The 13,615-nt window shown below is 48.7% G+C and overlaps 1 protein-coding gene across 2 annotated transcripts in view; it reads left to right on the plus strand.

Annotated features, from left to right (window-relative positions):
* Positions 1–11,180, plus strand: part of MKRN1 (makorin ring finger protein 1) — a 43,772-nt gene extending 32,592 nt beyond the window's left edge. For both annotated transcript variants that reach the window (XM_063928954.1, XM_063928955.1), the window contains exon 8: positions 10,712–11,180. In XM_063928954.1, coding sequence (XP_063785024.1) covers positions 10,712–10,921 — 210 coding nt within the window. In that variant the 3' untranslated portion in view covers positions 10,922–11,180. The remainder of the gene's footprint in view (positions 1–10,711) is intronic.
* The last annotated feature ends 2,435 nt before the right edge of the window (positions 11,181–13,615 follow it).

Here is a 13,615-nt window from a genome sequence, read left to right on the forward strand (position 1 = left end):
TATATTAATAAACCCCTGCCAGTATAAATAATTTGTGCGGGACCGAAGCCCGCCTGTGAGGGGGCGGGGCTTGATACTTCCAGCACTAACCAGCGCCATTTTCTCCACAGCACACTGCAGAGAAGCTGGCTCCCCGGACTCTCCCCTGCTGAACAAGGTTACACAGGGCAAAAAAAATGGGGGGGGGGGGGGGGGGGGGCACAATTTATTGGCGCAGTGAGTGTATTTATAGAGATATATAAAAGCGCTGAGTACTAACTGGGATTTTATTCAAGAGTACAGTGGCGCTGGGTGTGTGCTGGCTCTCTCTCTCTCTCTCTCTCTCTCTCTCTCTCTCTCTCTCTCTCTCTCTCTCTCTCTCTCTCTCTCTCTCTCTCTCTCTCTCTCTCTCTCTCTCTCTGCAAAGGGCCTTATTGGGAGACTGTCTCCATATAGATATATCCCTGAGTGTGTGGGGGTGTCGGTACGTGTCTGTCGGCATGTCTGAAGCGGAAGGCTCGTCTGAGGAGGTGGAGCAGATGATTGTTCCACATATCCAACCTGATTGGTTGGATATGTGGAATGTTTTAAATGCAAATGTGGCTTTATTACATAAGAGGTTGGACAAAGCTGAGTCCAGGGATAAAACGGGGAGTCAATCAATGGTTTAGACTGTGTCACAGGGCCCTTCAGGGTCTCAAAAACGTCCCCTGTCCCAGGTAGCAGACACTGATACCGACACGGATTCTGACTCCAGTGTCGACTACGATGATGCGAGGTTACACCCAAGGGTGGCCAAAAGTATTCATTATATGATTATTGCAATAAAAGATGTTTTGCATATCACAGATGACCTCTCTGTCCCTGACACGAGGGTATGCATGTTTAAGGAAAAGAAACCTGAGGTAACCTTTCCCCCATCTCATGAGCTGAACGCGTTATTTGAAAAAGCTTGGGAAACTCCAGACAAAAAGCTGCAGATTCCCAAGAGGATTCTTATGGCGTACCCTTTCCCTGCACAGGACATGGTACGGTGGGAGTCCACGCCCAGGGTGGACAAGGCTTTAACGCGCTTGTCCAAGAAGATGGCGCTACCGTCTCCAGACACGGCAGCCCTCAAGGATCCTGCTGATCGCAGACGGGAAACTACCTTAAAATCTATTTATTTATACGCATACGGGTGCTTTGCTCAGACCGGCAATAGCATCGGCTTGGGTTTGTAGCGCTGTAGCAGCATGGGCAGATACCTTGTCAGCTGACATTGATACCCTAGATAGGGATACCATTTTATTGACCTTAGGTCACATTATGGACGCAGTCTTAAGTATGAGAGACGCTCAGAGAGACGTTGGGCTGCTAGGTTTGAGGGCCAACGCCATGGCGATGTCTGCTAGGCGAGCACTGTGGACCCGCCAATGGACGGGTGATGCCGACTCAGAGACATATGGAAGTTCTGCCTTACAAGGGTGAGGTTTTATTTGGAGAAGGTCTCGCGGACCTGGTTTCCACAGCTACCGCGGGTAAATCTACTTTTTTACCTTATGTTCCCCCACAGCAAAAGAAAACACCACAATATCAGATGCAGTACTTTCTCCTTCATCCACTAGGGGCCACTGGAGCACAGTTACAATGGGGAAATAGTAGGCAGTAATTGGGAGCTGGCACTTTAAAAATTCTAACACTGTGGCTAGCTCCTCCCCTACTATCTCCCCTCGAAGCCAGTCTTTCATTTGTGCCCAAGGGAGCTGGTTCACTTGGGTCTTCTCTGAAGAATTTTTTTTTCTTTCTTTTTCTTACTTACATCCACAGACTGGCAGCTTTGCCACTGCCAGTCTGCACCGCGGGAGGCTGCCGGCGGGGTCCCATCGCAGCTATGTGCGGCTCGGGATGGGCCCCGGCTGAAGGAGACACTAGCTCTCCGGAGCCAGCCGGACACCGCTGCGTGCGGCGCGTGTCGGGGCCGCTCCGTCGGCTGAAGATTCCGGCAGCTTGGGCGGCGGTAATTATATGTGGCCGGACACCGCTGCGTGCGGCGTGTGTCGCGGCCACTCCACCATATTATGAGTGCTCTATGCTGCAGCCCCCCTCCCTCCTTCCCCCGCTTTTCCACCGCTACTATAGGCTTGGGTAGCTCGGGCTATTTTAATTTATTTATTTAAATACAGAGACCTCAGTTCAGATCGGGCTTGTCTCCCGCCCGCCCCCCTCCTCGCTCGGATCCCCGCTTAGCGCGGCTCACAGTGCCACTACGGGGATCGTGAAAAAGGCGCAAAGCAACTTCAAACTTGGCACCTTTGCGGAGGGGGCGGAGCTTAGTCCTGCTCTGCGCCGCCGGACTCAGCGCGCGCTGGCGGCCATTTCCGTTGCAGCAGCGCGGGACAGAAGCGCCACGGCACTGCACGGATCACAGTGAGCCTGTTACAGTGGGGAAGGGGGGCACTGGGGGGCATCTATATACTTCTTTAAAGCCTGTAGCTGCACAGTATCGTGCAGGAGAGCTCTGGCTGCTGTGGCTGCGTTTTTCCCTACTCTCCCCCGTCCCTCCCCTTCTGCTTATTGCTGTTTCTTGTAAGGGAGGGTCACAGTTGTTAGGGGCTGCCATGGCTAGTAAAGGCTCCAAGGCAGCACAAAAACAGGGGCACCTTTTAGGTGAGGAAGGTGGGTCTGAACCATCTGCTCAGCCCTCCTCAGAACCCCAAAGCGCCCCTGCATGGACGACACAACTCACCGAGGTTATGTCTTTGCTGACTAGGGAACTAAAGGCCTCTCGGGAAGATAGAGAGGCGGCCCGGTTCCGACAGCTTGTCCCGGTACCGGAGCCAGAACCTGCTTGGGCTGTCTCATTGGCTAAGTCCGTAGAAGGGCTCTCTAGGACTGTAATCCCTTCCCAAGCCCTGTCCTTTAGCCCCCCTCAGCAGGCTTCAAAAAAGAGATTGCTAGCCTCTGTGTTGCAGGACTTTGACGATGATATGCCTCAATTAGATGAGGCGGGGTTAGATGTACAGGATATTCCGGATGTCGATATACAGGATACTGATGACGATCAGGTGTATGGGGACTCTAAACCAGTAGCTCAGGGTATAGAGGCTCTTATTACTGCTATTCGCTCAGTTTTACAGGTGGAAGAGACGGAGCAGGATGCCTTACGCCCTTCAAGGTTTGGCACCAACCAATGCCTGCCGGTGACCTTTCCAGTTTCGGAGGAGCTGGATGCGCTCCTAACGGCTGCCTAGAAACATTCAGATGCAAAATTTCAGGTATCAAGAAAACTGTTGTCTTCCTATCCTTTTCCCGCAGATAGCAGGAAACGTTATAAGACCTCTCCGATTGTGGATCCTTTGGTGTCTCATCTGTCCAAAAAGACGGTCCTACCGGTTCCGGGAGCAACTTCGCTTAAGGAGGCGTCTGATAAGAAGTTGGAATCCACCTTGAAGACTATATACTCGGCGGCGGGGGTATTGCATCGCCCGGCGCAGGTAGGTTGTTGGGTCAACAAGGCGATCGAAGCGTGGGCGGAGCACTTGTCCTCTGTAATTCGTGACGAATTGCCGGCAGAGCAATTAATACCGTGGGCGGAACACATCCGTGAATCAGCCCTTTATCTTTGCGAAGCCTCCAAGGACATCTGTATTCTCGGGGCTAGGATTTCCGCTTTAGCAATTGCGGCCCGCAGAGCTCTCTGGCTCCGGCAGTGGCAAGCGGATACAGAATCCAAAAGGGCGGCAGAAGCGTTGCCCTTTACGGGTGAGGTTCTGTTTGGTAAGGATCTGGATGCCTGGATCTCTCAGGCCACCGGAGGTAAGTCGACTTATCTTCCTTCTGCTGCTCCAGCCACTCGCAGGCCATATCGGGGTTCTTCCTTTCGTACCCCTTCCAGGTTTCGAGGCCAGGCCAGGGGAGGAACTTCTACCTTCCGTGGCCATAGAGGTAGAGGCAGGGGTAGAGGGTCCTCAGCCCAGTCAGAGGTTAAGTCCTCTACCTCTACCACCGCATGACGGGCTTCCCTCCCACCTGGGAGACCACAGGGTGGGAGCTCGTCTGTGGGATTTCAAGGAGGTCTGGGTACAGTTCTGCCCAGACGCTTGGGTCCGGGATCTAATCACTTGCGGTTACAAGCTCGATTTTCAGGAACAACCGCCCCAGCGTTTTTTTTTACCACGGGTTTGCCAGTTTCCGACAGAGTTGCCTTACAGGCAGCAGTCCAGAAGCTTCTATCCGCAAGGGTGGTGATCCCTGTTCCCTCTCATCTTCGGAAGCAGGGCTATTACTCAAGCCTGTTTCTCGTACCGAAGCCGGACGGCTCAGTCAAGCCAATCCTGAACTTGAAGGATCTCAATCCGTATTTGAGGGTATTCAAGTTCAAGATGGAGTCCCTCCAGTCTGTTATTGCGGGGTTGGAGAGAAACGAGTTTCTGGCATCCTTAGACATCAAGGATGCATACTTACATGTTCCCATTTGGCCTCCTCATCAGGCTTTTCTCCGGTTCGCGATACAGGACGCTCATTTCCAGTTCCAGGCCCTTCCTTTCGGTCTCTCTTCTGCTCCCAGAGTATTCACAAAGGTCATGGCGGTCATGATGGCCCTACTTCGGAAGCAGGGTGTGACGATTGTTCCCTATCTGGACGATCTGCTAATAAAAGCAAGCTCGGCAGAACTGTTGCTTCAGAATATCTGGATGACACAGGACCTTCTGATTCGTCACGGGTGGATCCTGAATTTTCTGAAGTCTCACTTATACCCCTCACAACGGCTGTTGTTTCTGGGGATGATTCTCGACACGGTCCGTCAGAGGGTTTTCCTTCCTCAGGACAAGATCCTGTCTCTGCGGACTCTGGTAAGGTCGGTTCTTCGAAACCGTCGGATGTCAGTGTATCTGTGCATTCGCCTTCTGGGAAAGATGGTAGCAGCGTTCGAAGCTCTTCCGTACGGTCGCTTCCACTCTCGACCGTTTCAGCTGTGTCTTCTACATCAGTGGTCAGGATCTCATCTGTTCCTTCATCAAGGGGTGAGGCTATCCCCAAAGGCACGGTCGTCTCTTCTCTGGTGGCTCCAGTCGACGCATCTGTTGGAAGGAAGGCGGTTCGGTGTATGGGATTGGACTCTCCTCACCACGGACGCCAGTCTGCGAGGCTGGGGAGCAGTGACCCTGGAACATCGGTTTCAGGGGCGTTGGTCAATACACGAATCCGTTCTCCCCATAAACATTCTCGAACTAAGGGCGGTGTACAATGCTCTGCTTCAGGCGCATCACTTACTACACGGCCGAGCGGTCAGAGTTCAGTCCGACAACGCCACGACGGTGGCGTACATCAACCGTCAGGGCGGCACTCGCAGCGATGAGGGAGGTCACCAACATCCTTCTCTGGGCGGAAAAGTATGCTCTGTCCTTCTCGGCGATATTTATTCCGGGAGTGGACAATTGGGAAGCCGATTATCTAAGCCGACAGGATATGCACCCGGGAGAGTGGTCTCTACATCCCCAGGTGTTTTGGCAACTGGTCCGCCGGTGGGGAAAACCACAGATCGACCTCATGGCATCCCGCCTGAACCATCAGTTGCCTCTGTATTACTCTCGGACGAGGGACCCGGCGGCGGCCGGCGTGGATGCTCTCACGGCTCCTTGGAATTTCCAGTTCGTTTACCTCTTTCCTCCGTTCCCGCTGTTGCCACGGGTTCTGCAGCGCATCAAGAGAGAAAACGCTCTGGTCCTCCTGGTGGCTCCGGATTGGCCACGCAGGGTTTGGTACTCCACCCTACACCTGTTGTCGGTAGCCGAGCCTTGGCCCCTGCCACTACGAGACGATCTTCTACAACAGGGTCCTTTTTTTTTCCAGACTTACGCAGGCTACGTTTGACGGCGTGGCTGTTGAGAAAGCCATCTTGAAAAGGAAGGGGATTCCTCGTACGGTTATACCTACTATGCTTCGGGCTAGAAAGTCAGTCACATCTTCTCACTACTACCGCATTTGGAAGGCTTATGTAGCCTGGTGTGTACATCGAGAATTTTCTCCTTCCGTGTTTTGCTTAGCCCGCCTTCTCCGTTTTTTGCAGGCAGGTTTTTCAACAGGCTTAGGACTGGGTTTGCTAAAGGTGCAGGTCTCTGCTCTTTCGGTTTTCTTCCAGAAAAAGTTAGCCATGCTGCCGGAAGTCCAGACTTTCTTTCAGGGGGTTCTTCGAATATAGCCTCCCTTCCGCCCTCCGACAGCGCCATGGGACCTCAATCTGGTCCTCTCCTTTCTGCAGTCTTCATTGTTTGAGCCCCTGGAATCAGTGGAGATAAAATCTCACCTGGAAGGTGGTTCTTCTCCTGGCGCTGGCTTCAGCTAGACGGGTGTCAGAACTTGGGGCTCTCTCTTGTAGGTCTCCTTACCTGGTGTTTCATGCGGATAGGGCCGAGCTTCGTACTCGTATGTCTTTTCTACCTAAGGTGGTGTCTGATTTTCACATCAATCAGCCTCTTGTGGTTCCGGCACTCTCGGTGGACTCGCCGGATTCGAGATCATTGGACGTTGTCAGAGCGCTCAAGATCTATGTGGAGAGGACTTCGACTATTCGGAAGTCAGATTCCTTATTTGTTCTCTACGATGCGGCCCGCCGTTGTTGGCCGGCTTCTAAGCAGACTTTGTCTCGATGGATTCGACTGACCATCAGACAAGCTTATTTGGCTGCTTCTCGGGAACCGTCATCTTCGATTTCAGCGCACTCTACGCGCTCTATGGGACCTTCGTGGGCGGCTGCCCGTGGGGTCTCCATAACTACTTTGTCGGGCGGCTACTTGGTCGGGCCGACATACGTTTGTCAAATTCTACAAGTTTGACACGTTTGCGGCCTCTGCATCGCAGTTTGGCCGAGCGGTTTTACAGGACTCTCGGCGCTCTCCCACCCGTTTTCGGAGCTCTGGGACGTCCCCATTGTAACTGGGCTCCAGTGGCCCCTAGTGGATGAAGGAGAAATCAGGATTTTGGTACTTACCGATAATCCCTTTTTCCGATTCCACAGGGGCCACTGGACGCCCACCCAGCGCTGTTCCTCCTTTTTTGCTTAAGGTTTGCAGATCACTATGTGACTGCTTGTTGGGTTCAGTTTTACCTTTTTTGTTGGGTTAAGTTCCAGGGTTGTTGTGTTATCCTGGTTTACATGGCGGCGTTAACCTCCTCTGCCTTCAAGTTTGTTTATTCCAGCTCTCCTCGGGCACAGTTTTACGTAGACTGGCTTGGAGGGGAGATAGTAGGGGAGGAGCTAGCCACAGTGTTAGAATTTTTAAAGTGCCAGCTCCCAATTACTGCCTACTATTTCCCCATTGTAACTGTGCTCCAGTGGCCCCTGTGGAATCTGAGAAAGGGATTTATCGGTAAGTACCAAAATCCTGATTCCTGATTTCGGTCCTGATAAGTCCAGAAGAGGTCGGGGCTCTTCCTTCCTCGCTGGAGGTAAGGGTAGAGGGAAAAGCATGCCTGCTACGGCTAGTTCACAGGGACAGAAGTCCTCCCCGGCTTCTACTAAATCCACCGCATGACGCTGGGGCTCCACTGAGGGAGTCCGCACCGGTGGGGGCACGTCTTCGAGTCTTCAGCCAGGTCTGGGTTCAGTCGGACATGTATCCTTGGGCGATGGAAATTGTATCCCAAGGCTGCAAGCTGGAATTCGAAGACGTGCCTCCTTGCCGATTCTCCAAATCTGCTTTACCAGCGTCTCCCCCAGAGAGGGAGATAGTTTTAGCTGCAGTTCAAAAGCTGTGTCAACAGCAAGTGATTATCAATGTTCCCCTAATACAACAGGGAAAAGGTTACTATTCAACCCTATTTGTGGTCCCGAAACCGGATGGCTCGGTCAGACCCATTCTAAATTTAAAATCCCGAAACCTGTACTTGAAAAAGTTCAAGTTCAAGATGGAATCTCTCAGGGCAGTTATCTTCAGCCTGGAGGGGGGGATTTTATGCTATCACTAGACATAAAGGATGCATACCTTCAAGTCCCCATATATCCTCATTAGGCATACCTGGGATTCGCTGTACAGGATTGTCATTACCAGTTTCAGACGTTGATGTTTGGGCTTTCCATGGCCCCGAGGATTTTCACCAAGGTAATGGCGGAAATGATGGTGCTCCTGCGCAGGCAAGGAGTCACAATTATCCCGTACTTGGACGATCTCCTGATAAAAGCGAGATCAAAGGAACAGTTGCAGAAAAGCGTGTCACTCTCACTGAGAGTGCTGCAGCAGCATGGCTGGATTCTAAATCTACCAAAGTCACAGTTGGTTCCAACGACTCTGCTATCTTTCTTGGGCATGTGTCTGGACACAGAACAAAAGAGGGTTTTTCTCCCGATGGAAAAAGCCCAGGAACTCCAGAACATGGTCGGAGACCTGTTAAAACCGAAAAGAGTGTCAGTCCATGGTCCGGGTCACATCTTCAAATTCATCAGAAAATAAGCCTGTCCACCAGGGCCAGGGTGTCTCTCCTGTGGTGGCTGCAGAGTGCTCACCTTCTAGAGGGTCGCAGGTTCGGCATTCAAGACTGGGTTCTGGTGACCACGGACGCGAGCCTCCGAGGATAGGGAGCAGTCACACAAGGAAGAAATTTTCAGGGACTATGGTCAAGCCAGGAGGCTTGTCTACACATCAACATACTGGAATTAAGGGCCATATACAACGGCCTATGACAAGTGGAGACTCTTTTTCGCGACCTACCGGGACAAGGAGCAGAGTGTCAATGGCAGAAGCCACCAGGATTCTACGCTGGGCGGAAAATCACGTAAGCGCAAGTCTTTGGGGACTTCCTCAAATAGACATGATGGCATCACGCCATCAACAAGGAGCTTTGGAGGTATTGTGCCAGGTCAAGGGACCCTCAGGCAGTAGCGGTAGACGCCCTGGTGACACCGTGGGTGTTTCAGTCGGTCTATGTTTTCCCTCCTCTTCCTCTCATCTCAAAAATATTGAGAATCATAAGACGAAAAAGAGTGCAGACAATACTCATTGTTCCAGATTGGCCTCGAAGGGCCTGCTATTCAGATCTTCAGGAGATGCTCACAGAAGATCCATGTCCTCTTCCTCTCAGGGAGGACCTGTTGCAGCAGGGACCCTGCGTGTTCCAAGACTTACCGCGGTTATGTTTGACGGCATGGTGGTTGAACACGAATCCTAAATCCCTACTCTGATAAAGGCTAGGAAGGAGGTGACTGCAAAACATTATCACCGTATCTGAAGGAATTGTGTATCTTGGTGTGAAGCCAAGTAAGCTCCTACGGAAGATTTCCACCTGGGCCGTTTTCTCCACTTTCTACAAACAGGAGTGGATATGGGGCTAAAGTTAGGCTCCATTAAGGTACAGATTTCGTCCCTATCTATATTCTTTCAGATGGAATTGGCTTCTCTCCCAGAAGTCCAGACTTTTGTAAAAGGAGTGCTACACATCCAACCTCCTTTTGTGCCCCCCAGTGGCAGTATGAGACCTTAACGTGGTGTTACAGTTCCTAAAATCTCACTGGTTTGAGCCTCTTCAAACCGTTGAATTAAAAATGTCTCACTTGGAAGGTGGTCATGTTGTTGGCCTTGGCATCTGCAAGGCGGGTGTCCGAATTGGCGGCTTTGTCTCATAAGAGCCCCTATCTCATTTTCCATGTGGATAGAGCAGAGTTGAGGACTCGTCCTCAATTTTTGCCTAAGGTAGTTTCATCGTTTCATATAAACCAACCTATTGTGGTGCCTGTGGCTACGGGAGACTTGGAGGATTCCAAGTCCCTTGATGTAGTCAGGGCCTTAAAAATTTACGTAGCCAGAACGGCTCGGATTAGGAAAACAGAAGCACTGTTTGTCCTGTATGCAGCCAACAAGGTTGGAGCTCCTGCTTCTAAGCAGACTATTGCTCGCTGGATCTGTAACACGATTCAGCAGGCTCATTCTACGGCTGGATTGCCGTTACCAGATTCGGTAAAGGCCCATTCCACTAGGAAGGTGGGCCCTTCTTGGGCGGCTGCCCGAGGCGTCTCGGCTTTACAGCTTTGCCGAGCGGCTACTTGGTCGGGTTCAAACACTTTTGCAAAATTCTACAAGTTTGATACCCTGGCTGATGAGGACCTTATGTTTGCTCAATCAGTGCTCTGAGTCATCCGCACTCTCCCGCCCAGTCTGGAGCTTTGGTATAAACCCCATGGTCCTTACGGAGTCCCCAGCATCCTCTAGGACGTAAGAGAAAATAAGATTTTAAACCTACCGGTAAATCTTTTTCTCCTAGTCCGTAGAGGATGCTGGGCGCCCGTCCCAGTGCAGACATATTGCTGCATAACTTGTATATAGTTGTTGCTTACATAAGGGTTATGTTACAGTTAAGATCAGTCGTTGGCTGATACTGTTTTGTTCATACTGTTAACTGGTTGCGTATATTCCAGGTTATACGGTGTGGATGGGGTGGGCTGTTATGAATCTTGCCCTTAGATTAACAAAAATCCTTTCCTCGTACTGTCTGTCTCCTCTGGGCACAGTTTCTCTAACTGAGGTCTGGAGGAGGGGCATAGAGGGAGGAGCCAGTGCACACCCATTCTATCCTAAAGTCTTTAGAGTGCCCATGTCTCCTGCGGAGCCCATCTATACCCCATGGTCCTTACGGAGTCCCCAGAATCCTCTACGGACTAGGAGAAAAAGATTTACTGGAAGGTTTAAAATCTTATTTTCAGTTCTGCTTTTTGTACTTTCATTGTATTTATTTTTTGTAACGCGCTCTTTTTCTCCAGGCCCAACGTCGTAACCGGTTCTGGGACTTTGAGGAACGTGAGGGTGGAGATCCTTTTGACAATGACGATGACGAAGTGATGACCTTTGAGCTAGGTGAAATGCTTCTAATGCTTTTGGCAGCGGGTGCAGACGAAGACCTTACAGACTCAGAGGATGAGTGGGATTTGTTTCACGAGGATCTGGACGATTTTTATGACCTGGACCTATAGCGCCTGTGAAAGAAGTATGGACTGTCTGTGCAGCCTCAGACAGTAGCTATTTCCTGTGGTGTTGTGGCAGTGCCTGTGTTTTCTCCTAGGCAGGCCTATCCATTCCAGGTGCTGTAATAATTTTTATCCTGACGTCTGTCTTTTTTTTTTTTTCCCCTGTTTCCCAGAGTGTGTGTTCCTCTGTTTTCAAGATAATCCCCTCCCCACCCCGAATAAACTAAAAGAAAAAAAAAAAATACTACACACAAGTACGAAATTATACCCATGTGCAAATTGTGGTTTGTCTCTCTAGTGGTCTGTATTGAAAGTGGTTGTCCACTTTTGCACAATCCTTTCCTAACCCGTCCCCCTATGTATAATATATAGGTCTTGTGGTACCTGCTTGGACCACTAGATGGCACTGAAATACATTAAGGTAGCTATAGGCAATTCACTCACCAGTCTTGACCACAAAGTGGCTCTAGTAAGAAACTTTATATGTGTAGGTTAAGTTGTTCAGCTCCTTGGCTGTGATCTATTATGGTGCGTACACACGTCCTCCCTTTAGTTCATTCGCCAACTCTTTGTTTTTCATTATATTTGGAAGCCCCTGTGGATTATCGCATTCTCCAGGCCTTTGTCACTGTTGGTGTTACCGTCGTTTGGCGTAGTTTAGTCGGTGACTAAAAGCTCTTCGTAGCCATAGTTGAGCTTTAGCCACCCTTTATGTGTTATTTCTCTTTTTTTTTTTTTTTAATACTTTGTTATTTTTTGTTGTGGTGTCTTGAACCTGGTGGTAATCCCTGTTTATAGCTCACTGTTAACATTTCCAGAGAGACTAGGCTGGAAATTGTTTAGTCAATAGCAACAATGCCACATCCACCCTCTATGGGTTATTGGCTCCCTTTGTACTGCACAGACATTTTCCATTCAAATTTAGATGGGGGCTGCTAACTCGGGTTAGATGTGTTTTTCCAGAGTTTGCCATTTAAAATTAACCTACCACCTGATATACTAAATGTATTCGTCTGAATTAAATAATTAAAATGGCTGAGGAAAGGGTTTTTTTTTGTCCCCTCTTGTTTCAATATTATTATTATTATTATTATTCTTAATTTTTTTTTTTTTTTTTTTTGTATTTCCACTCCTACTGAATAAGTATTTAGGGCACAATTTTTTATTTTTCTGTTTTTTTTTTTGTGTGGTTCCCTTCCCCCTAGCCATTTGCAGACGACTCCTTTATACAAGAGCATCTTGCAATTGAATCCTTTTGGAAATCCTTGACGCCGAGAAAATTGCCTGGTTTTTATAAGAGGAGTTAGGCAGAACCTCATTTGTAAAGTTTTTATTAGTGAAGGATGTTTAATGTTCTGTAGAATTTCCAGCCACAGACTGTAATAGGAGAAAAAAACAACTCTCCAATAATACGGACTCGAAATAACTTGATATGTCTGCCTGCATTACCATACTACACCATTCTGAAATCCGTGCAGACAACAACAAAAACAAATCCTTAGTGTCTAAAAGAAGTAGAGTCCCAAGTTTGTTTTTACAGAATTACTAGTGAAAATTCATATGTTCTATATAATTTCTAATGTGTGTATGTGTAATCGACTACTGTACATTTACAATAAATACGTTTTTTGTTTAACATATAAAGAAAACATGCTCGCAAAGCGAATGAGCATATACGTGATCTTTCCACTACTGGTGTCAGGGATGAAAGTGCTGGGTGGGTGTAAAGCTAGGAATATTAGTCAACATGGCTACTGCTATGTGGCTGGTAACTCCACATGAAAGGATGGAATTGCCTTTTTTATTCAGTTATTTATAGAATGCTTTAGTTGGCATTAAACATTTTATTTAATGCTGAAATTTCTGGCTTGTTAAAACCGTTAAGCTTTGGCTTTCTCATACCAGAGTATGGTTTTTCTTTCCGATAGTGCTAATTTAATCTGAAAATGGCATTACAGAGATGTAGATGAAGCTGCTTTTTAAAAAAGTGTTGTGTCTTCACTCCTAAGTAATGTAAATGGTTTCCTGGACACCACTTAAGAATAGAAACCCGCTCTAGAGTAATTTAGTAGGAGATGCTAGGCATATTTGTCTTATAGCCAAGTTGAGGGTTTTGTGAAGATCAGTCCAGGGGGTAGTCCCTAAACAGCATAACTGACGCGTTTCATTGTTAAGTGGTCCACAGCTTCATCTCAAGAAGTTATTGGCTCTTCTAAAGAAACACGCCTGTTGCGGCTACTTTGGTATTGCCAGTGGACTGAGCTTTACAGCATCCCATTTTTTTTTATTATTTTTTTAATGGGTGGAAGTTACTTTTTGTTTGTGCTTTTTAGAGTAATTTATATCCATTCTGTGTTGGTCTTTATGTAGAAGACTCTGTTCTTCAACCCAGGCCTGGTAACCTTTCTAAATTTGAGGACAGACATTGGAAGAAGAGGGCTTGGGTGGCCGAAACATGGTCTGTTTTAAGGGAGTAAGGAATTTTCTTTAGGAAGCATGATAGCATCTTCCCTTTTTGGCCAAGGATTGATTCTAACTTTAATTGTGAGATTGACCCGATCTATATATCCCATCTGCCCCGCCAGTAGAGGGGTATGGAAAATGCCTACACCCACTTGTGTTTGATATTCTCTTGACTCTGAGGAAACGGCACCGCTTGGAAAACTGATAAATTAACAGAAATGTCTCTGGTCTGGAACT

Source organism: Pseudophryne corroboree, chromosome 6, assembly GCF_028390025.1.
Source record: "Pseudophryne corroboree isolate aPseCor3 chromosome 6, aPseCor3.hap2, whole genome shotgun sequence".
In the NCBI taxonomy this organism is placed as follows: Eukaryota; Metazoa; Chordata; class Amphibia; order Anura; family Myobatrachidae; genus Pseudophryne; species Pseudophryne corroboree.